Genomic DNA, 26,892 nt, shown 5'->3' with positions numbered 1-26,892 from the left:
GCTATTTTGTTAAAGAATAAGGCTATAACACATTAAAAAAAATTACTTAAATCGGACAACAGGTTTGGGAGATACGAGACATCAAAAATTACCCATTTTTTTGGGGTGCCCGTTTTTCGTGCCGATGAGTGTAGATTAAATTAGAAGTTCATTGTAAAAAAGGAAGTAAACAAAAACACGAGAAAAATGAATTTATATAAGTAAATAGGTAAGTAAATATTATAGATTAAAATAAGTACAGAAAATATATAATTATAGAGATATATAATCACTTATTGTACCTTCATTTAAGGCTAACTTTAAAAGTAAAGCAGATCTGCTATTATTCATGTTTAAAAACAAAAGGCACACAAAACACTAAGTACGATTAGGACCGCGAATCTACAACAGATAAATGTCTGGAAACCGTTACACAGGGTTGCCAAAAAACGGAAGTCACACCGAGCGGTGTGGTATACGGAAGACGCTACGCGTTGTGTACATAGCCTGTATAGTAGCACGGGAGCGACACTAGCGCTGGTGATATACCGTCGAACTAAAATCTGATCTTATGAGTATGTTAGATACGATATGACTTCCAGCGAAATTTTTAATATAAGCCTTCTGATACCATCTAGTAGCCAAATTCGTAAAAATATAGGCAAAACGTTGTGACTTCCGAAATCGGAAGTCATAACGGTATATATGAAGTAACAACGTATTACGAGAATCTACTTTGGAAGTCACATGGATACATGTATCAATATATATATATATATATATATATATATATATATATATATATATATATATATATATATCTAAAATAATTTTAATTCCTTGTTATTATTATTTCATCTCATCCTTCTGGAATAATTTGAGGTAGGTACATCCGCTAAATGTATAACGGCATTTGCCGATTTCGTCCCCAAACAAAAATTCTTCAAGAATATTATCCATTTTAGTTTAGACACAGTTTCAGTTTTATTTAAAAACAAAACGGTCTAGGTTATAAATTATATAAATAAAGAATAAAAACATAAACAAATAGAACACAGAACACTCTCAATCGAATGACAAACGTCAGTCGTTCACTAGTAAAAAAACTGTCAGCGTTTCAGCGCAAATTAATCGGATTGCACTCGGATTATTCTGGTGAACGCGACCAATATTGTCAAAAATATATATATTTTATCGCAAACTGACAAGGCCTGCAACTATTACTACATCATAACAGAAGAAGAATTTGACATTGACTTAACCTCTCACTCTCAGTGACATTTGAGTTTTCTTTAGGTTTGTTCCAACATGAACTTTGGACGGTCCAGAAACCGTCACGAAACTACTTGTACCGTTTGTTGTGCGCATGTTCGTAATTGTATCGCCCAGTTATCGTCCCATGACGGTAATCATATATTTGTCATTTTTATTGGTGACAGCTTGTGTGCTTTTAGTCGATCAAAGGCTCAAAAACTTTAAAGAATTAAGTCCTAGTGCGCAAGTCAGTCCAACCAGCACATTATGCATTTGCCCGATTACTGAAATGATCATCACGAAACCGTCACCGAAAGATCACAATTCTTGTTGGAACAGTGGGAAGGACGATCCGATGACGATCATATTTTTGTTGGAACGGATTTTGTTTACCCTCGTTTCGTGACGGTTCTCGGTCGTGTTGGAACAAACCTTTTGTAAATAAACCCAAATTAGAGGAATTTTTACAATTCTTAAAAATCGAAAAGAAATAAGATGTAGTAGTTCACAGATTGCTTTCCTCATCAAAAATTCCCAAACTCCTGTTATGTCCATCTCCTTTGTGTGCGTTCGAGAATCTGTTATGTGTTATTTATCGCTGTGTCTAGGTACACGCTAACGTGTACGCAAATCAAAAAGTTAGGTACACGTGAAATGTCATCAAGTCAGTGACGTCACTATTTAGAGTGCACTGTTACTGGTTTTTTACATACACGCTAACTTGAGCCACGTGTATGCTGTGGGTGGCTGTGGTAAGTATATACCGCGAGTATCAGAGAGTCAGAGTGTTAGACTTTGTTTAATCGCGTTATGTTTACACTTTAATATTGGTTAGTAAAGAGATTTCTTATTTTTTATTTGTTTAGTGTATATTTTTAAATTAATTATGGAGTGTGGACAAGTATTTAGGTAGTTTTTTTAATGAGTTTAACAACATTTTAAAACAGTATGAAAAAGATAAGAGACTACCAAATTAATATAATTATTAATTACTATTAAATTAAACCAAAGTGTTGTTGCTTAGTAAAAAATGTCTTCTAATAATTTATTTAATCTGAATAATTTTTGTATTTTGACAACGACATCCTATTTGGACGTCGAAACGTTAATCAAATCATTTTTTTAGTTAAATTGTGGCTTATTTCCCATTTATAATAGTTGATTATAATAATTAACTTACGTATAAAAATTATTTTAATATTTTTTGTACATGCCATGTCAACTAAATACATTATTTATTTTGCTAACCTGAATATATACTTTTATAATATAAACATGCATTTATTTATTACAATTAAGCTTGAAACATATGAATAGTTCTACTTCCCTTCCCTTAATTGCCTTAATAACAAATATTTTTCTATCAAACAAACACTAAACATATCAAAATAGCGTGTACCAAAATATACAGTCACTGTGGACGCTAAATAATGACGTCACTGGCTTGATGAAGTTTAATTTGCGTGTACCTAACTTTTTTATTTGCGTACACGTTAGCGTGTACCTAGACACAGCGGTTATTTATCGACTTTAAAACAAAAAAATATTTCAAAAACTTTTTTTAACTTTACAAAGAAACCATATAATTCAGCTCAACCAGGTAACTTTTTCAAAGATCTTTTGAGATTAATTTTCAATCTACTCAACTATTTATTACATTCAACAGATATTAACATAAATGAATGATTTTTTCATCTATTATTATAATTTTTTCATATTTACCTTTTTCTACCCTTTTTCTAACTTTTTTAGTAATATCTCATAAAATCTCATTGCTGTACAAATAATCATAGCTTTATATTACTATAAATTTAATTTCATGTACAGTTACCTTTACACTTGACTTTAATTCTGAATTATTTATTAATGATTTTATTGTTTGACACTTTTAATATTAAAAAATTTTAGCAAATTTTTACCTACTTACTATTGTTCAATTTAATTTCAATATCTCCAACAAATCAAATTAAATCATTTTCACAATCACACCACAACTAATACACAACTGACCAATTCTGGTTTAGGAAAATTGCACAACCAATCTTACATCTATTAGTTCTTGAACATCCAGAACAACATCTAATAATCTCAACTAAATTAAAATATACACTATTAATTAAAAATATAAAAATAACATCACTTTATATATAACTAACAATTTTTTTGGTTTCACGGTTTAATGTCGCGTTTCCTTACTAATCCCCTCAAGATCCTGCCAGTTATTTTGTTTTGTTAATGCATTACATTCAAATCTGTCCCTTTACCATCTCTCCCTTTAGCATAATATAGAGAAAAAGTATGATATTGAATACTACTATATTCTTCCCTTATACTGGAAAGTAAGTGTATATTTTATACTTATACTTAGCATACTTTTGTTGCCACTACATTTGAATGCATGCTTGTATGTGAGTGTGAGGGTTGTAAACCATATTTACGTACATGTTAGGATTTATATGTATGCATAAATATATATACTTTAATGTTGGCTTGATCATTACCCTTTGATTTTAACCAGACCACTTAACTAACTCTGGTTTTTTGTTATTTGTAGCATTTAATTTTACTTTTACCGTGACCTGAAGATGCTGTGCATATTGTAGACAGCGAAACCGGTCGTCAGTTGTAAAATAAATTGTTTGTGAGAACGTCTCTCTTTTCTTTACTACAATAGTATGGACTCACACATGCAACCCATTCATTTTTTTTTAAAAAGAACAACTTCAAAAATGAACTGATTATTTTAAGGGCAGTCCGGATAGACAAACAAATATAATTACAATTAGATATTAAACGACGTTACAAAAAGCCGGTAGCTTCGCGTAGTTTTTCTCTCTTGTGTGATGTGAATCTTACGAAACGAACGAATCGAATGTCTAATCCCTAATAGCACAAGGACGTCCAATGGACGTCCTTCACGGACTTTAGGGACGTCCGTTTCCTTCCGAGGAACGTCCTTTATACGTCCTATTTTGGTCCAAATGTCGCGCTACCGAACGTCCATTGGACGTCCATCTAAGGTCCGAGGGGACGTATAATGGACCTTAATCGGACGTAATTTGGACCTTAATCGGACGTCCTAGGGGACGTAAATTGGACCTTAATCGGACGTAAATTGGACCTTAATCGGAAGTAAATTGGACCTTAATCGGACGTGTAAATTGGACCTTAATCGGACATAAATTGGACCTTAATCGGACGTAAATTGGACCTTAATCGGACCTTAACCGGACGTAAATTGGACCTTAATAGGACGTAAATTGGACCTTAACCGGACGTAAATGGGACCTTAATCGGACGTAAATTGGACCTTGATCGGACGTAAATTGGACCTTGATCGGACGTAAATTGGACCTTAATAGGACGTAAATTGGACCTTCATCGGACGTAAATGGGACCTTAATCGGACGTAAATTGGACCTTAATCGGAAGTAAATTGGACCTTAACCGGACGTCCTAGGGGACGTGAATTGGACCTTAACAGGACGTCCAATTTTGGTCCAAATGCTACGTTGCCAAACGTCCAATGGAGGTCCACTTAACATCCGAAGGGACGTTCGGTGGACGTCAATTGGACCTTCATAGGACGTCCCAGTTTGGTCCAATGTCTTGCTGCCGAACATCCATCTAATGTCGTGGGAAATAAAAAGTATATTTTTTAAGGAACTTATATTACATCTTATATTAAATTACAATTATTGGATATTACATTATTTACATTAAATTATAATACACTTCTCCAAGAAATTAACGCACCACCTTAAATATGGGGTATTTTTGATGTCTCCTATTTCCTAAACCTGTTGTTTCATCTAAGTGATTTTTTTATAATATTATAGCTTAGGCTATAGGTTACCTCCTTAAGCTTGTCATGCACAGGGAGCTATGCTGTAATATATGTACATTATATCATATCGCTCTCTATAGTAATGAGCGAGCCTGCAGACAGGAAACAAATGGTTCCGTATGTGCAGGCTCACTCATTACTATAGAGAGCGATGTGATATAATATATATTACAGTATAGCTCCCGTGCATGACGAGCATAAGGAGGTACTTAACCTAGAGCCTTGGGCCTAGGCTAGAATATTATAAAAAAATCACTTAGATGCAACAACATGTTTGAGAAATTCGAGCCATCAAAAATGCCCAATTTTTAAGGTGGTGCGTAATGGGCTGTATATACAGGGTGTAGCAAAAATACAGGTCATAAATTAAATCACATATTCTGGGACCAAAAATAGTTCGAATGAACCTAACTTACCTTAGTACAAATATGCACATAAAAAAAGTTACAGCCCTTTGAAATTACAAAATGAAAATCGATTTTTTCGATTATATCGAAAACTATTAGCGATTTTTTATTGAAAATGGACATGTGGCATTATTATGGCAGGAATATCTTAAAGAAAAATTATGGTGAAATTTGTGCACCCCATAAAAATTTTATGGGGGTTTTTATCCCTTAGATCCTCCCAAACTTTTGTGTACGTTCCAATTCAATTTTATTATTGTGGTACCATTAGTTAAATTCAATATTTTTGTTTCTTAGTATTTTTCAGATAAGGCAGTTTTTATCGAGTTGTGACTTCTTTTTTAACATGTCTACATAAAAATTTTATGGGGGTTTTGTTCCTTTAAACCCCCCAAATGTTTGTGTACGTTCCAATTAAACTATTACTGAGGTACCATTAGTTAAACAGAATGTTTTTAAAACTTTTTTGCCTCTTTGTATTTTTTCGATAAGGCACGTTTTATCGAGATCTGGCTTCTTTTTTACTATGGTTCAAAATATACCTAAAAATGTAAAGCATAAATAAGTCTGCATATTATTACCAAGTCTCCATAATCGTACTTAACCATATACAAATATGTGGTGGATTTGACAAATATTCAAAATATTTCGATAAAAATTGACTTTTCGAAAAAGCAATAAGAGGCAAAAAAGTTTTTAAAACGTTGTGTTTAAATGGTACTACAATAATAATTAAATTGAAACGTGCACAAAAGTTTGGGGGGGGGGTTAAAGGAACAAAACCCCCATAAAATTTTTATGGGGTGTCCAAATTTTACTATAGTTTTTTCGTAAGATACTGCTGCCATAATAATGCCACATGTCCATTTTCAATAAAAAATCTCTAATAGTTTTCGATATATTGGAAAAAATCACTTCATCTTGTAACTTCAAATGAGTGATAAAGGCACAGAGACTTAGATGGCGAGGTTACATTGAAAGGATGCCAAACACGAGGACTCCAAAAAGGGTACTAAACTACACTACAGCTTCAAGAAAGAGAAGAGGAAGGCCGAAAAATAGACGGAAGCAAGAGGTCGAAAAAGATTTGGAAAGAATGGTGCTACAGGGTCAGAAAAGAAAAATGAATAACAGGAAGGAATGGAGAAAAATCACATATCAAGCCAGAGAAGATCTCGGTACATAAAGAAACGTGAAAATGAAGAAAAAAAACAAACTTTTCAAGCCATGGGCCTCGTAAGGCCCTTAGTGCTATTATATATATAATATATAACTTCAAAGGGCTGTAACTTTTCTTGTGTGCACATTTGTACTAAGGTAAGTTAGGTCCAATCAAACTATTTTTGGTCCCAGAATATGTGATTAAATTTATGACCTGTATTTTTGTTACACCCTGTATATATCTACATACTTCGTCTAATTTACTAACTGTTGCGCGTCATCCGCGTCACAAACCATACATACTCATAGACGTTTCACGTAAATTGTCAAGGTCAAGACAGCAAATTAGTTACCATTCCAATCCAGAGATGTCGCTGTCAATTAATTTTCTTGTCATATTTAACAACAAACTGACAGTTGACAATTAAATTCATTTGTTATTTACTTTTTATTTTACATGTTTGTGGTTTAATTATTTTATTATAGTGGTGTTACGTTTTTAACTAGATTTAATCACAATATTAATCAATTGTATTAACCATCCGTTTTTATGAGTAGAATTTTTAGTTTACATTGATCATCTTGTGTTGTGTTTCTCCACATTTAAAAAAACAATATAATAGATCCTGAAAAAGTTTATTCCAATAGACAAGTGTGTCATCAACATTTCTGGCCTATATATTTTTGGAAGTTTGTAAAAGATTATAAGGTAATATTTATCTAAACAATCATCCTACAAGATTTTTTCAAAAATGTTCATTCAACTCAATATTACACATCAGTGCTTTCACGTGACACATGGCAGTAGTGTTTAGCATTTTGAAAACAAATTGGAATATTTGAAGTTTTCAGTAAAATATTGAATAAAACATTGAATTGTCTTTCTGTTGTTTTAATTTCCTGCGAAATGTCATCAAAAATCCCGCAAAATTTATAAGTTGAAATTCCCACGTAACTAAAATTTGTCAATTTAGTTCCCATTCCAATCAAGAGATGGCGTTAATTCGATCCGAAAGATTAACATGGTCGTGAAACGTCTATAAGTATATATGGTCTGTGATCCGCGTCGTAGCCTGTGACGTCGCATGATACCAACACGAAATATTTAGGCGGTAGGTGTGTTCTTTTTTAGAATCACTTTGCCGAGTACACTGGAATTACAGCCACTAGACATATTTTATTATATACGCGTAGAAATAATATTTGAAGATTTCTATTAATGTTAACCTAAAGAAATACACAATAATATGTTTCATTTAATTTGTATAAATGGATTATAAAGCGTTTTTATGAAGCAGATTTGTTCGGATCACACTGTAACTGTAATCGAACGAAGGTGACATTTTAGAATAAATTAGTAACATTTATTTGACAGTTGCGGTGATGACACTTCATATTTGTTTATATTCTTTACTATAAGTATCTGTTTTATTTATTATATTTACTGTTTTTATTGTTTACTTTACTATAAGAAGATCCTCTACTATAAAAATATAAATTTCACCTAATTTTATAATGACTTGGAATAATCAAGGTATCTGACAACTTTTTTAGTTGCTATTGTAGACATACTTATACAAAGAAACCTACCGGCTTTTTGCCAAGAGTTCGGAGCTGTTTTTTAATTATTAACAATGCAGTGCAAAAACGCTTGCACTGCAAATCTTAAAATATTATAACTTAATTCCTGTTCTCTATTTCTTAAGTTTTTACTTATTTACATTGAATATTAATTTGTTTTGTTGTATAATCCACGTTTACAATAATTATGTGATAAATTTGATTTAAAATGGATTCAGGATCTTTTTATACTTTGGCAACTATGTCAACTTAGATCTCTGGCGTAGATAATGACGTGCAACGGTAAGTAAATTAGATGGACTGTAGGTTATATTTGGTTCTTGGGACATCAAAGTATATTTTTTAGACATTCCCTGGATATAGTCACTGATGTGACATATCTCCGATTTGTTTTTCATGAGTTTTGTAAGAGAGACTAAAAACTTTTTTTATAGTCACCTCCTGTTTTCATATATTTTTTGACATGTTTTGAAGTAAATTCAACTATCTATTTACTACAAAACATGTCAAAATTTACATGTGAAAGCAGATGATCCTAAAAATGGTTTTTCGTCTCCTACAAAATTCATGAAAAAGCAGATAGGAGAATTATTGTACATTACAATTCTCTGATGTTTGGGAAAAAGGGCTTTAGTCAGAATTGCACATCGATAATGTTTTGATGATTTCTACAGTACTGTAGTAGATTCTACTGTACATACAGTTTACATCTACAACAGTTTTTTTCTGGTCCAGAAATCATCAAAACATTATCAATGTGCAATTCTGACTTAAGCCCTTTTTGCCAAACATAAAAAAACAATCTGGTCATAACTGACCAATGAGCAATTTTAATTTAACCTAAATTACTACTGTTTCTTAAAATGAAGAGCTTACCCCATAGCGTCTCTTATCTAATCTAACAAGATCGTGCACTATTCTAACATACACAGGCACAGCACACAAGCACTATGCTCCGTTTTTCACTATCACCTATCACTCAAACTAGTTCAAAAGGCTTTGTCCTCTTCAATCTTCTAGTTTGTCCAGTAGTATCGAGGAGCTGGATTTCCTCAATATTCTTGAACTTATGAAGTTGTTGCTCATGACTTATTCCTGCTATCTTCTTGATATTTGTTGATAAAGTAATAACTTATTATGCATGGACAATGTGGACTTTCTTCCAACTAGCCAATACACTTTTTATATCTCTCTTTTGCCTTTCATAGCCACAAGGCTATACATTTCCTCCTTGGTTTTTTTTGTAGACCACTTTCAGCTGATTCTAAAAAAAATTAAAATGAACGGTAATTTTTCTATTCTTTACAATTAAAAATCAAAAGAAATAGGTACTATTTGTAACAGTTAGAAATAGGGTGGAAGAAGAGTTCTAGTAGGATGAATACTATTTCTTAAATAGAAAGGGATCTGGAGAAAAATTAGGGGATATTTCTAAAAGCTACTTGCTGCGGCAGCTCATGGTTGTGCGGTGGCGGATCATAGGTTCGTTTAAGGAACTAGGGAGTATCAACTACTATTACCAAATGAAATAAGAGTACTTACACAGATATCCTAGGGTGTTTATATAGAAATGATCCTGGATATATTTTGTTTGAGGGCGCCTTACCAGGAGTTTCTTTTATACAATCCAATATTTTCTTGATATGTATACTCTAAAATACTTTTAAATGTGTGGTTAAAATTTTTGCTAATAGGTAGTTATAAATAAACAGGACAAATAAAATTACATATTTATTGAAAACTTTTCCTGTCAAAAAAACAAAACAAACATTAGGTTTTATAGGTTACATTGGCGATATTTACCTGTGACTAAAATATATCTACTTTCTATAAAATAGATATGGTGCACCAAAAAATAAGCAAATTTATTGTTTATTGACTTGATATCTGACACATTTGAAATATTGCATTTATATTATTAAAAAGGAAAAATGTTTATTTTTACTGAAACTTGAAAATAACAACTGTCAGTTACGTCACTTGTCAAATATCATTCCAAAAATATTTATCTCAATTAATTTTTATATGGTTAATTCACAATTTTGATTTAACAATCTTTTTATAATGATGGAAGCAAATATCTTTCTCATCCAATCAAAAGTTTACTTGTTATATTTTTATTTTTAAATTAAAAAAATTATTAATATTTATCAAAAAAAAATTACTTTAATCCTTGAATCTAAATTTTTAATTAAAATAGTCACTATACCTTAAACTTTGAAAATATTCATCTGTCACAACATTACTTCACCATCGGAAAGTTTTGACAGATCACTCATACCTCACTCGACGGATGACTGGAAAATTCCACTGCTATGGTGATATTATGTAGGTATTATACCATAACAAACAGGAAAATGCTAATTTACCTCTAGTTTTCTAATCCAGGAAACTTAGGTTTAATCCATTACCATGTAACCATAACCAATATTATTATAACCAGCTATAAAGGTAATAACAGCTCACCGGCTTCATAAAGGATTAAATACGCCATACCATAAGTTTACAAGAGCGTATAAACCAAAATTTCACTAAACAACAGAACTGCTACACTATTAAATGATCAACCCATTAATTATCCTCAACAAAAGAACTTTAATATATCCCAAATTTAACTTGGAAATTCTTTTGTGGAACTAATATATGCCGGTTAGAATCTAACTTTTTGACATGTTTATCCGTCAAAAACTATTTTCAGACTCCCGCGTTCTTTGCAATACATTCTAAATCTTTCTATCGATGTCGAATTAAACTTCGGTTTTTCGTTCGTCACAGCCAATCACGACTCACGATTTTTACTTGACATTTGAATTGGCCAATGATTGCTTTCTGGTTCTGTCATAATTCTAGAATATGATTATGACAAATACGCAGTTATACCAATACAAGAAGAACGCTTGGAAAATTACCTCTAACACGCATTTCTTCTAAGAATATAACAAGGTATTGTGAAACAGTTCATAGGCGGGTTATAAATTTTTATTTGACTTGAATTTCTATAAAGAACTGACAAAAATATTTGGATTTACTTAGAAAAGGATTGTAAAAACTATATAAATTAATATATTTATATTTCCGCTGGTTTTATAAATGTTATAACAGCCTCCTCCGAAAAGAGAAAACTCGGATAGAATATTCAGTTTTCGATAAACTAAACAAGAAATCAACCATGATTCCTTGAGTGAGGCAAAACAATCACATCAAAAAAAAATTATTATTATTATTTTTTTTTAGATGATGGCAAGTGGGGATTAAATTAAACAAACAACAAACGTTACGGATTGGGCTAGCGTACCATCGATCGCCAGACTCTTTAAAGTCGAGTAGACTAACATGTTTCATGACTCTAAAATGAACTGTAGGTGACAAGAGTTTCTGTGTCTTGGGGAAGAAATAAATCTTATGCCCTGTGTGGACCTCGCTGACATTCACAACAGTAACACAAGTGATATATATATATATATATTATATAATATATCATATAATATATACCATATACCAGAGCAGACACAGCCTCATCACCTCGTTGCCTAACCGGGAGTGGTTTTCAAAAACTAAAAAAAATCATTTGAGCTCTAGGCTCAGCAGATAGGCATCTGCTTTAACTCCACTAAAAGCCTAGCGAGTTTCAGGGAATTTTTATCGGCAACGGTTCAGCAAAAGTGAGGATTTAGAATCTCCATTCTAAATACCTCAATGAGACAGAATGTACTCATTTGTCTCAAGTCGAGATCGGTAACTTTACGTTAAACGTCTCACAGGGAATATACTCAGTTCAACAACTAGACTAAAATAAAAGAAGACTAAAAAAGGGTATAAAACAAGGACTAAAAACGACATACCCAAATCAAAGAAGATGTCTTTTTCTTATTAAGACTAAGGAAAATAAAAAAATTAAGGGGAACAGAGAATAGGGAATCAGGACTAAGGGGATGACATATTATCTTCATCAGATACAAAAGGTTTTAAATCTTTAACATGCCATTTACCAAGATCAGAACCGTTTAAATCAGAGAGACGATACACCACTGGTGACAACTTTTCTCGGACAGTAGCTTCAATGTACCTCGGTGCTAGCTTAGACATAAACTTGTTAGCTGCATTAGACAGGACTTTATTCCTTTTCCATACTTTATCTCCTACTTGGAATTGGACTTCTCTTCTTCGTAAGTTGTAACTTCTAGTGTTACGTTCATATCCTTTTCGAAGATTAGCCCTGACTTTTTCGAAGACTTGACTTAATCCTTTTACTTCTGAAGCGTACATATCACGGTTACCAGGAATAATTTCTAGATCTTGGTTCCATTGATCTTTTTGATCAATACCATAGTAATTTCCACTTAGGGGAACATGACGGCCATAATTAAGGAAAGCTGGGGTATATCCAGTTACTTCATGCTTTGCAGTGTTAATAGCTTGTCTGATCTTTGCTAAATTCTTGTCCCAATCTACGTGGTTTTTTACATACATACGGATTGCTGTTCCAATTGTTTTGTTATTCCTTTCCACAAAATTACATTGTGGTGCATACACGGGGCTAAACCATACTTTCTGAACATTATACCTACTACAGAGATTAATTAGAAGAGGGTTGTTCAGATTTGAGGCATTATCACAAATCACATACTGGGGGACACCAAACATCAGGAAGACATTATCTTCCAAAAATTCAACTATACTCTTAGCTGTAGCCTTCCTCAAAGGATGGACTAAGGTATATTTACTAAACCAATCAGCAACCACTAATAACCACGTATAACCTTTTTTTGAACGAACAAAAGGACCAATCAGATCAACGGCAACTATCTGCCAGGGGAATTGAGCTTCTCTTTGCTTACCCATTTTACCTAATGGAGCATGATTTGGTGTTTTCTGAGCACCACACACTCTACATGATCTGACAAACTTAAGCACATCACAACGCATTTTTGGCCAATAGTACCTTTCTTGAATACGGGACAAAGTTTTATAGAATCCAAAGTGAGCACATGTAGGTGGCTCATGACAAGATTGCATAACTTCTAATCTTTGGGGTTTGGGTACTAAAATTTTCCATTCAACATCATTAGTCTTGAAAGAATTTGGGGATGGGGCATACTTGTAGATAAAATCATTTTCCACTTTCCATTGTGGAAAATTATCAGGGGAACGGAGTATCTTCGATCTTAAATCATCGAACCAAGGGTCTATTCTATCTATATCTATTTCTAGATAATTAACATTTTGGGTATCATTGGTATGGGCTCGGGATAAAGCATCAGGGACTAAATGGGATGTTCCTTTTCTATGAATCAAATCGAAAGTATGTTGTCTAAGGCGCATAGCCCACCTGGCTAATTTGCCTGTAGGATTGGACAGTTTATTCAACCAGAGAAGTGAATGGTGGTCAGTAATGACCGAAAACTTAACTCCTTCAATATAACCTCGAAATTTCTCGATAGCGAAGATCACTGCGAGACATTCTCGCTCTGTAACTGAATAATTTCTTTCAGCTCGGGAAAGGGACCTACTAGCATAAGCTATAACTTTTTCTTCTCCATCAATAGTTTGAGTCAAGACACCACCAAGACCGGTGTCAGATGCATCACATTGCACAACAAAAGGAAGTTCGAAATTGGGTTGGGCTAAGATAGGGGCAGAAATTAGGAGTTCTTTAATTTTCAAAAAAGCTTTTTCAGCTTCACTAGTCCAAACTACTGGTTGTTTTTTCTTTCGATGACCTTTAAGGAGGTCATTAATAGGGGAGGCTAAACTGGAAAAATCTTTAATGAAACGACGATACCAGGAACACATACCTATAAATCTTTTAATTTCAGTAGAATTAGATGGCCTAGGATAATTAACCATAGCTAAGATTTTTTCAGGATCTGCTTTAAGGGAATTGTTACCAACTACATAACCAAGATACTTCAATTCAGATTTAAAAAAATCACACTTATCGATGTTAATGGTCAAGTTTGCTTCTTTAAGTTTATCTCTTATTGTTTTCAACAATTGGATATGTTCTTCAAAAGATGGGGTACATACTATGATGTCATCTAAATAACAGAATATATAAGGTTCAAACTCAGGTCCAAAGATAGCATCAACTAATCTTTGTTGAATCTGTGCACTATTACACAAACCAAAGGGAACAGAAGTGAATTGAAAAGAACCTCTACCAGAAACATTAAAGGCTGTCTTTTTCCTAGAGTCAGGATGCAGCGGGATTTGCCAAAAAGCTTTTCTTAAGTCAATGGAACTAATGCATTTAGCTCCTCTAAGTAACGAAAGAATTCTGTCTATTTGGGGCAAAGGATATGTATCATGAACAGTGACTTCATTCAATGAACGACCATCAAAACAAAACCTATATTCACCTGACTTTTTCTTTACTAATAATACAGGACTTGACCATGGGGATTGGGCTGGTTCGATTACTCCTAATCGTAACATATCGTCTAACTCTTCATGTAGTATTTTATTCATGTATGGGGATAAAGGATATTGTCTTTTCTTAAATGGTTTTGCATCACCAGTGTCAATAACCATTTCAATCTTATTGGTTCTTCCAATATATTTAGAACTAGAAATTTCCTCAAAAGAAGCGACTGTTGAATTTACTAAATTCTTTTCGGTGGGAGAAAATGAGTCTACAGAATACAAAGTTTCGGTTTTCTCTTCCTTTTGGGAAGAATGCCATGTTCTATCTCTAAAATTCAACAACACCGAAAATGTATGCATAAAGTTACTTCCTAAAATAAAACTATGGGGAACGGAGGGTACTACAAGAAATTTTACCATTTGGGAAACACCATCCGCCTCAATTGGAAGATCAATATTACCAACTACGGATTTATGAGAACCATCTGCTAAGCAGACATGTTTACAGGGAGTAGAATTATAATTAATTCCTTGGGAATTCAAAAATTTAATTCCAGTGGCACCTACTACGGATGTAGTGCAACCACTATCTAAAAGAGCGATAAAAATTTTAGAAAAGATAGAAATACTAATGTGAGGACGTTTATCACGATCTTTTTCAAAAAGAGGGTTAAGTATGCTTCGGGAAGGTTTGTCGGGCTTAACTCTAACTGGAGTGCAACTGCCGACTGGCTGCACACTACCTAGTTTTTTTTGACACTTACAGGAGGAAGTGCTCACACCTCTCTGACCACAATGAGAACAAAATATTTCTCTGTATCTACAATCGCGAGAAACATGATTGTGCTTACCACAAAAACAACAAAAAATTTTTTTAGGGTTTCTTTGTGTTTGGTAGGGAGGGGATTTCATCAAAGGAGGTGGATAAGAAGACTGATTTCTGTGGGGTGGATAAGAAGAAGAAGACTGATGTCTTTCTGGTGGATAAGAAGACTGATGTCTTTCTGGTGGATAAGAAGACTGATGTCTTTCTGGTGGATAAGAAGACTGATGTCTTTCTGGTGGATAAGAAGACTGATGTCTTTCTGGTGGATAAGAAGAAGATTGATGTCTTTCTGGAGGATAAGAAGAAGATTGATGTCTTTCATCAGTATCTTCTGGAGGATTGGGTCTCTCATTTCTCTGTCTGGAATTGGTATTGGATTTCTTAAAAGGATGATCTTGCTTTTCTGGTTTGTCTCTTTTGGGGTTTTCAGGCTTGTCTTGTTTATCAAGTACCTGAAAATTCTCTTGGGGTTTCTCTGTATCTTCTAATGAGATACCAGCAAGACCTTTTGTAGTTTGAAGCAGAGGCAAAACATTTTGCTCCAAACGTTTAACAGTAGAGACTAAAATTTCTACCGTGGGAAAATCTTGAAGGGCTACGAGTGGAATATAATCCACTAAAATATTTTTTCTTAAGATTTTAACTCGTTGTGCTTCAGATGGGTACTCTTCCAAACGTCTAAAGAGATTCTCCATGATTGAGGAATAAATAGTGATTGATTCGGACTTTTTTTGTTTTCGACTTTTAATATCGTCGTAGAGATTATCATTGTAATCTGGGGGTAGGAAAGCAGTTTTGAGTAAGGTTATCAACTCATTCCAACTGTTAACTGTATTTCTAACACTTCTATACCAAATGGCAGCGTTTCCGTCAAATAAGTCAAAAGCTGATCTAAAAAGGACATCTTGAGAAATATTTCTGGACCTAGCAGAATCTCTTATTTTTTCTAAAAATGTGGGAAGGGCTTTACTCTCACCATTAAATTTGATATTTAAATCAGAAACTCTAACAGGAGTTGAAACTTGTATAATAGGGGCCGAAACTGAACTAATAGGGGCAACAGGGACTGAAGTTGTATCACTAGTCGATGGGATGGACATATTATCGGATGTCTCTTCCTTTTCCAAGACATCTCCTGTCAACATCAATAAATCCATTTTATAGTTTTCAATAACTTCTTTTACTTTTTCATCTACATTGTCAGGGAAATTTTCTAATCTGAAATCCAGATGAGTGGACCTTGTTTTGAAACGAGCAAAGTCAGCCTTTGTTGACTGTGCATCCATCGTTTTTGCAATATTTTGCAAATCTTTGAGTATTGCCTGAATTGCAGGTAACTCTTTATCTGGATCGACTACATTTTTAGTAAAATCGATTGCAGATGAGGTAGTCTCTTTACTTAACTGACCTCTCAATAACTTACGTTTTTCTTCAACGTTTTTATTTTGTACCTTAAAACCTCTTATGAACAGTTCATAAGATAACTCTTCTGTTTTCAGATCATTTACCTGGGTAGACTTCATTTTTAAAACTGGGGTGAAAGTAACACGCAAGGGAAAGACAGAAGGGAATAGTAGAAAATATGATTTTCAACAAAGGACCGTTTCTATTTATCAAACGAAAGCAAACGTCACCTGTCCAACGTAACCGGATCCCAAATCACCAGTCTTGTCACAGCTTCTGCTCTTGGCCTACAATCATTCAGTAAATAAAAGAGGGGTCAATGAACTATTTGTCAAAAATTCACACTCACATACTAACAGGGAACAACAGACTCAAAAAATTTAGACACAACAGGGATATTCAAACACAAACAATATTGAAACTTGCTTCTCGAATGAGCTTACACAGGAAACACCAACAATGGTTCTTGTTCCGATAATTAATGGAAGTGTTCCTAGACAACTAAGCACGCTTCCTCTATCACGAGTATTACACTTGTGATGTATTCTGGTACAAGAAGGGAAAAAAAAGTATTAATCGGACTGACTAACTCGTTTACTTCACGGGTAGGCTCGGACTAATTCACAGATAGGCTCCAAATAATTTACACGTAGGCTCCAACTAACCTTTGGTATCCTTATGACACTGACAAAGCTAGATTAGTTGAGAAAAAAATAATGGGACTAAAAGCTCAAACGGAAACTACCAGACTATACACATATACTCAAACGACGAACAAAAAATATCACAAAATCAAGTTATTCTGTAAAAAATTGTCAATCAATTATGAATAAATGCACAAATACAACAATAATGTTATACTTTTTAAATAGTTTCAATATCAAAATGTTCAACACTACTTATATAGACTACCTGTCTATATTATACTCATCAATATTTAGAAAAAATTCAAATAATGCTTTCACCATGGGTACTGTATCAACATCTACCATAAATACATACATAAAAATAATGTTGATACACTACAATGAGTACATATTTATACCTATTAAAAAATTTATACCACTTCGTAACTTTAAAAGAAAATGTAGGGGCTCTTTCTAGGTTACCGACATAAATTTTAGCGTTTTGGGCTAAACTACGTTAGGATACTGATATGATAGTATAATTGATCTCAAATCTGGGGCAAAAAAATAATTTAGGTTGACAAACAGTTGGGACTAGCTAAAAAAAGTAAACTGTTTGGGAACAACTTAATGATAGGACTGGGGAAGAAATGAGACAGATTTGTAGCTTGATACGTTGGGTGCTATTTGTAGCTCGACACTTTGTAGCTGGACACTGAAAGAGGCAGAAAAATGAATCGGCCCCACATTCTAGGGCGACATTTGTATCAGTTTGCGTACAACTGGAGCCGGAAGGAGGCTAAAAATGAGTCGAGCCACACACGTTGGGCGGCATTTGTAACAGTTTTCCGGCTAGGATTGTAAAAACTATATAAATTAATATATTTATATTTCCGCTGGTTTTATAAATGTTATATATTTACAGATAATAATATGCATGCATAAATGATTCGTTTCATAAAGAATAAAGAAAATTGAAAACGGATTTTATAATACTTACAAAATTGTTTAAACAAGAGATCCAGCCAGAGCCCAGAGCAAAAACTAGCAGACAGTACAGCAAAAAAGCCACTAATTTCCATTTCCCACACCCCCTTATCGATGCATTTTTTTCCAATCAAAATTTTTACTAAATTTTTAGGTTATCGGTTATCCATGAAAATGAAATAAAATATGAAATGTGATGACCAATGACCACGCGACGCTACATAGATACTCGCGCGGCAAATTTGAAAATGAACGCAAATTGAATAGTAAATGGCCTCTCTTAAAATCTTGTAATGGAAAATTTTACCCCTCCAGGAAGACATTGTACTATGTTCATAGAATATCTTGTGGTAACTTTCCACCCATAATTTAATCAGATAGATGTTCACGGAATAGAACGGTAGTACCTACATTCCTGGAATGTTTTGTGTTGTTAGGATTAAACTTTTATTTTATTTATTCTTGAATATTTCCTATTGTTAAACATTGTAACCAATAATTTACAAATAAGATTTTCATTACATTACATAAAATCAAAAACATGTTTTGGATATTAAACTATATAGTTTATAATTGTAATAATTGTTTATACAATTTTGAATTAAGATTTAATCTTTTCGATTTAAACTACAGTAAAACCTGTATTACCGGCCCCCTGCAAACACCGGCCACCTGTACTAACGGCCAGTTTAAAAATTCCCCAAACCAATTACAGTAAAACCTGTCAGTAACGGCCACTAAAAATGAAAAAGCTATTGGCCGATATAGAAAGGTGGCCGGTATTGCCAGTTTTTGTAGTCTAGATATAATTGGTTTGGGGAATTTTTAAACTGGCCGATTTTATCAGGTGGTCAGTAACACAAGTTTTACTGTATATCTAGACTACAAAAACTGGCAATAACGGTCACCTTTCTATATCGGCCAATAGTTCTTTCATTTTAGTGGCCGTTACTGACAGGTTTGACTGTATTTCATTAACGTAAAGTTAACGCGTAAGTTAATATTTTATTGAATTATTTTGCTATTTGATCCCGTAATTGGTATAATGTGTCCAATATAAAATATATGAGCGTTCATAAAACGTCCGTATTTCGTCCAGAATGGACGTCCAAAGGACGTTCAACGTCGGACGTCCAAAGGACGTCCATATTTATTCCGTCCGAAGGACGTCCAACGTCGGACGTCCATATTTATTCCTTCCGAAGGACGTCCAACATGGGACGTCCAAAGGACGTCCGTTTATAGTCCATGGACGTAAGGACCAAAAATGGACCTATTTTGGACGTCCAAAGGACGTCGTGTGCTATTAGGGATGTGATCTCATTTTCCTATGGTCTGACTTTTGACCCTGAAATCGCGCCTCCCCGCGCACTAACTGGCTGGATCATACGATCACGAAAGTTAATCCTGGAATTCGCTGAGTGGATAAAAGCAACGGCCTAGTTAACACTGTTGCAAAATAAAAACGAAGCAAAATAAATCTAAAAAGTTTGCTTGAAACTCTACAGTATCAAAGACATACCGTATTGTTTATCCTTGTTTAACTTATTGTTATTTCTATGAACATAATAATAATAATAATAAATAATAAATAATTTATTCACCTTTTGTGTCATACATGTATGAAGGTAAGTCAATATCGAATTACATAATAAATGTTACATAAAAAAGTATACAAATTACACAAATCACTTGCACACTTAAAATACAAAACAAAAACAGAAATAATACAATACTCTCATATCCGCGACTACCCAGCTGTCTCTTGGATGAATTCCTCCAAGGAGTAAAATGCATTATTCAACAAAAACTCTTTCAGCTCTTTTTGGAATTTTCTTAAGTTATTTTGATTTTTTAAACTTAGTGGTAGTCTATTATATAGAGAAGGACCAGTATAGTAAGGGGATTTTTTAAAACCGGCATAGTTACATTTCATCAAACGAATTTTGTCACAGTTCCTCGTGAAGTGTGAATGAAGATCGCTATTTTTCTTAAACAGTTCAACCTTCTGGAAAATAAAAGTTAACAGTTTATATATATACACGGAAGGTACCGTAAGAATTCTTTTCTTTCTGAAAACTTCCCGACAACTGTCACGGTAATTTATGTCAAAAATTCGTCTGATAATACGCTTCTGTAAGAGAAAGATGCGCATACTTTCGGAAGCCCGGCCCCAAATAATGATGTTCTGCGCGATACGGGAATATACCTGCGCATAGTAAACAGAGATCAATGTACTTGATGGCATATCATTTTTTAATGCCGCTATCGCAAAATACGTCTTATTAAGCTGCTTACATAAATGATCTATGTGTTTATCGAAACTTAAATTAGCGTCTATAACTGTGCCTAAAAATGTTGTATATGTTGCTGTGTTGACTACCACATCTCTGTTACTGATTTTAAGTTCAAAAACGGGTTGGGTCGTTCTTCTCTCACCGTATGAAAAGTTTACATTCTTGGTTTTTTCCAAATTTACAACCAATCCATTCCTATCACACCACTCCTTGAATCGCCTTGTTAAATATTTTACTTTTATAACTACTTGCTCCAAAGTTTCTGCGGAAACTATCATGCTGGTGTCATCGGCATACATAAATAGGTCTTTTTGTTTTCTAAAATACTCTGGTAAGTCATTTACATATAAAAGAAAAAGTAGTGGACCTAATATTCCTCCTTGAGGAGTTCCTAGGCTATTGTGAAAGATATCAGAATATACATTGTTTATCGCAACGTAAAACGGACGATTACAAACATATGAGAGTATCCAAGAATTCACTGGATTTCTGATACCGACTGCCTCAAGTTTTTCACGCAAAAACTCCGGTTTTAAACAGTCAAATGCACGCGATAAATCAAAGAACAAACCATATGTAAATAAATTTTTATCAATTTTATCATGGATAGATTGTACAAACTCGATAGTGGCGGTCTCACAGGAATGCCCCGGCCGAAAACCATGTTGTTTACTCGTAATAATATTTTCATTATTTAAATAAGGCATAATTTGGTTATAAACAGCCTTTTCAAATGTTTTTGCAAAGACACTTAAAAGTGTTATTCCTCTGTAGTTAGACAGGAGATTTTTTTCTCCTCTTTTGTAAACTGGAACTACCTTGGCCATCTTTAGTATATTTGGAAATGTTTCTGTGGATACAGAGTAGTTTATTAATTCAGTTAGAACGGGGACGATCTTATCAGAACATTCTTTCAACAAGAACAGTGGTACATCATCAAACCCTGTAGATCTCTTATTTTTGAAAGTATTTATAATTTCCAATATATCAATTTCAATTACTGGCCTATAAAAGAATGACCCACCAGGTGTGTTTTTGCTAATTGTACATGTATTGCTGTTATTTGGTACAATTGATAACACCGAACTAGTGAAAAAGTCTGCAAAGCCATTACTAGCATCTTTTTTGTTTTCATATTGCCGACCGTTATGTTCAAGTTTTTCTGGAATGACGTGGTTTTTGTTGGAATGAGAGTATCCAAGAATTCACTGGATTTCTGATACCGACTGCCTGAAGTTTTTCACGCAAAAACTCCGGTTTTAAACAGTCAAATGCACGCGATAAATCAAAGAACAAACCATATGTAAATAAATTTTTATCAATTTTATCATGGATAGATTGTACAAACTCGATAGTGGCGGTCTCACAGGAATGCCCCGGCCGAAAACCATGTTGTTTACTCGTAATAATATTTTCATTATTTAAATAAGGCATAATTTGGTTATAAACAGCCTTTTCAAATGTTTTTGCAAAGACACTTAAAAGTGTTATTCCTCTGTAGTTAGACAGGAGATTTTTTTCTCCTCTTTTGTAAACTGGAACTACCTTGGCCATCTTTAGTATATTTGGAAATGTTTCTGTGGATACAGAGTAGTTTATTAATTCAGTTAGAACGGGGACGATCTTATCAGAACATTCTTTCAACAAGAACAGTGGTACATCATCAAACCCTGTAGATCTCTTATTTTTGAAAGTATTTATAATTTCCAATATATTAATTTCAATTACTGGCCTATAAAAGAATGACCCACCAGGTGTGTTTTTGCTAATTGTACATGTATTGCTGTTATTTGGTACAATTGATAACACCGAACTAGTGAAAAAGTCTGCAAAGCCATTACTAGCATCTTTTTTGTTTTCATATTGCCGACCGTTATGTTCAAGTTTTTCTGGAATGACGTGGTTTTTGTTTTTTCCTAATTTTGTGTTGACAAATTTCCAAATTGTTTTGGTTTTATTTTGAGAGTTGTTTATTACGTTGGATAAATGAGTTTGTTTTTCACGTTTAATTTTATTATTTATATTATTCTTTTTAATTCTATACTCTTCGTTACTTATTAAATTTGTATTCTTACGTAGCCAATTCTCATGTTTAAGGTTATCTATTTCTTGTTTTAATTCGGATGAAATATTCGTTTTAAATAGATGATTTGCTAGATTATTTCTTTTTACTTTTTTTAATGGAAATGAAGCATTGAATGCATACATAAGATCATCCCAAAAAACTTCAAATTTGTTGTCAACAGCAATGCAATTACCTATTCCAATTTTTCCTAATAGAAACTTAAATTCTGCAACAGACAGCTGGTTGAAAACTCTACGTGTTATTACCTCACTTCGCAGTGGTGGTGCTGTGGGTACCTGATCCCATTTCAACATCTGTGCAGAGTGATCAGATATAGCTGGGTCAAACACCGTAATATTAAGCGATTTAAAATCCATATTTGTAATTAAATGGTCAACGGATGATTTGGTTAAGATGCTACCGTATTTGGCGACACGGGTAGACACGGATATATGAGATTTTAGTTGAAAACATTCCAACAGATCAGCAAAACATTTTACCTGAATTGAATATATAAAACCATCTATGTTTAAATCTCCACAAATGACCACCTGTGCATAGTTTTGAATTATGTTATTTAAAATTTCAGGAAGATTATTAAAAAATACATCGATGTCTCCATCTGGCGATCTATATATAGTCAAAATGCAACAGTTGCCATTTAAGGAGATTCCAGTACATTCAAAATTTAGTTCCACGTTAAACTGTGCTAAATAGTCAATTTCTTTACATACATTGAGGGCCGGTTGTTCGAACGCTAATCAACAATGATCATTATTAAATATTTAATTACTGTCACCAAAACTGTCAATGTCAACTTTGTTTGGGTCGCTGAAAACATAATTAATTACAATTATGAGATTTATTATTAATTGTGTTAATAATTATTGTTATATTAATTGATTATAGTCTCAGAATTGTAATTAATTATGTTTTAACAATTGACATTGACAGTAATTAATTATTTGATAATGATCATTGTTGATTAGCGTTCGAACAACCGGCCCTGAATCTATTATTTTTTATATATACTGCCACACCTCCATGGATGTGACAACTCCTCGAGTAACTAGTAACTAAAACATAATTATACAATCCAAGTGTAAGAAGTTTATCAGAGGATGCCCAATGTTCAGTAATACACAATATATCTGGTTGATACGTGTCATTGAAAATATCAAGTAAATTTACCTTATTATTTAAGCTTTGTACATTTAGGTGACACAAAACATTAAATGGCACACAGCTACTGAGAATGTCAATTTCACTTATGTTGTCTTCTTGTAGTAGATCCGCTGAACTTAGGAGATTTTTGGAAGGTACGTTTTCTACGAAAAAAATATTCACTTACTTCTATGCCGCTAGGCCATGTGTGTGGCTTGAAGAGAGTATCTCTAAGCTCCGCATCAGCCGTGATTCTGAACGAATTGGAGCTATTTATCTTGTTTTCGTACAATGTACATGAGAACTCATGCCCAGGAAACTTAGATTGTAGGTAATTTTCCATTTTTTCTGTAGTGTAAGATGTTTTATATTTGGTAGCGTACACCCACACCTTGTCTTTTGATGCTAGGTCCACGTTGTCGCTATTGTTGCCAACAATTTTTCCATCTGATCGAGTTTGGCTAACATTTTGACCTAATGTCTGAATATCATTCATTTTTATATTTTGCTGTACTTGCATTAATGCACTTGAGACCTGATGGTGTGTAACTTGCCTATTGTGGCGTATCTCTGGCTTGCTGTTGATTTTTCTGCCATTTCCCGTAACGACGGATTCCGGAGAAGGTACGGCAACGCTGCTCTCTGTATTGGTATTTGATTCGTAACCTCTAAATTTGCAGGATTTTGTAAAAGGCTAATAATTAAATCTTGGTTGCTAATAGTTCTTTCCAGTTCTTTAATTAGGCGTGTGGAGGCCTCTACTTGAATATTTGCGATTTTCAGCTCGTATTTTAATGTTAATTCACTTACCGGTTCAGCATTGTCGGCTATGAAATTATCAGGGATTTTATCAGTTACATCAAGGGACTCTATTTTTTCACTTTCCACATATTGTATCACTTTAATACTTGTTTTTAAGTCCGTAGGCACTTTTTTCCTATTATTATTCTAATTAAATCACTTTTATTTAGTTTATTTAACTCTTTCTTGACTTCTTCAATTGCAGCCATGTTGCCATTGAACAAGCGGCTTAATTTAGCGATACTAGTTTCTGTCAGTAAAATAGAGACCTAGTATAAATAATTCGTAAATAATTTCATGCATAGGAAAAGATATGAGTGGAAGAACTAGAGTTGTTTTTTTTTCAATTTTTAAATAAATTTTATCAATCATCCTCCCAAGTTTTTTAACTTTGGAAGAAGCAATTTTTTCATAATAAAAATGTGTACCATTTTTATTCGGCTGCAATACGAAGGAAAAACAATCCTACTTCTTAATTAGAATAAGGAGTGCAGCCAGTCCCTTTAACTGCAGTTTTCTGCTCTTATTGGAGCGTCATCATACTTCGTACAATTTTTTCAATATAAAAATGGTATCCCTCTTTTGTAGTAGTACTTTATAGTTTTTGTTCATAGCTCTGAATAGAGTTTTGTAAAGTCGAAAGTCGCTCAGTGCTCAACTAGGAATTAAATATTTTTATACATTTCAAAAATACTTTTATCCATTTATTCACTTGAACACATTTAAACTATTTTTTATTATATTGACACTGCTATTTGGTTATATTCTTGTGAATTACATATTTTCAGGGTCCACCTGGAGTGGGAAAAACTACCACAATTTTATGCTTGGCAAGAATTCTATTAGGACCTGCATTTAAAGATGCTGTATTGGAACTTAATGCATCTAATGATAGAGGAATTGATATAGTGAGAGATAAAGTTAAAAGATTTGCACAACAAAAAGTAACATTGCCTCCTGGCCGGCACAAAATCATAATACTAGATGAAGTTGACAGGTAGATATTTTATTTAATAAACATTGAGGTCCTTACTTATTAGAAAGATTAGTGAAATGTTTTATTAATTGGCCTTCAACTTTTTTTATATTTAATTCTTCTTAAGATTAAGGCTGCTTGGTCTTCTTGCCTATTATTTTTTCAATCTACTAAATCTAGTATGTCTCTAATGTCTTGCTATTCTCAGTGTTTCAGTGTTTGTAGCACTATATTAATTTGTACTCAATTTGGAAATGCAAGATAGCATAGTGTTTATGCCAGAAGATTACAACAGTCTTTATATAGGACTGTTCAAAGCCAAAAAATCCTAAATAGCCAAAAAATAGTAAAAGCCCAAATAACTGCATTTGTTAGAGGAGTCGATTTAATTTTTTTAATGTGTAGGGGGATCAGTAGAAGCTTAAGTTCAAGTTTTTGGGGTCGCCACCCTTGTCCCCCAACCGCCATCTTGGAAAAGGGGTGCAAAGGGGTTTCGCGCTATATCTCGTAAAGTACCAACCCTACGGAAAATCTAATAAAACATAAAATGTATTTTAAAAAACTCATACAGAAGTAAAAACTTCAACTTGTATTCTGGTATAAAATCGTTTATTTAAAAACTATCTAAAAAGTCATCCAAATGGATTGCAAAACGTTTTCGTTCTAATTCAGAACATCTTCAGTGCCTAGAATGAAGTATTTCCACATTAGACTAAAGAAAAAGGTTAAAATTGTGACTGTTAGAATGAAAAAACTTGTGGGAATAATTACATTCTGCAGACTAGTTTGAAACTAGCACACCATTTAAAGTGGTAACCCCATAATATATGGTTTAAATATGTTATTTTTACAAAACATGGTGACTACAAGTCGATGTTATTAGATATAATAGAACACATGCTCAAAGGACAACATGGTTCCCTGCTCGAAAATACTACCCACATAACAATTTCATGTTCTTAGTAGATTCATAGACCATACTTTTCAGAAAAAGTATATACTTAGAATATGCGTAATTATCATTGAGAATGTGCAAAATAGATACTGAGTATATACTACATTACAGTACTTAAACGTTCTATGTATTGTTATGATCTGCTTCTTATTAATTTTATATTAATTATTATTTATTTGATTAATTATTTAATTGTCGC

The 26,892-nt window shown here is 33.4% G+C and overlaps 1 protein-coding gene and 1 long non-coding RNA gene across 4 annotated transcripts in view; one reads left to right on the top strand and one right to left on the bottom strand.

Moving 5' to 3' along the window:
- Positions 1-26,892, top strand: part of LOC126882197 (replication factor C subunit 2) — a 238,026-nt gene that overhangs the window by 90,696 nt on the left and 120,438 nt on the right. For both annotated transcript variants that reach the window (XM_050647015.1, XM_050647014.1), the window contains one exon: positions 25,551-25,759. In XM_050647015.1, coding sequence (XP_050502972.1) covers positions 25,551-25,759 — 209 coding nt within the window. The remainder of the gene's footprint in view (positions 1-25,550; positions 25,760-26,892) is intronic.
- LOC126882202 (uncharacterized) overlaps positions 1-26,892 on the bottom strand; it is a 157,130-nt gene that overhangs the window by 60,152 nt on the left and 70,086 nt on the right. The gene's annotated exons all lie outside the window — the stretch shown is intronic.

This window comes from Diabrotica virgifera, chromosome 3, assembly GCF_917563875.1.
Source record: "Diabrotica virgifera virgifera chromosome 3, PGI_DIABVI_V3a".
In the NCBI taxonomy this organism is placed as follows: domain Eukaryota; kingdom Metazoa; phylum Arthropoda; class Insecta; order Coleoptera; family Chrysomelidae; genus Diabrotica; species Diabrotica virgifera.
The sequence above is the reverse complement of the archived record's forward strand: the minus strand, read 5'-3'. Positions and strand labels throughout refer to the sequence as shown.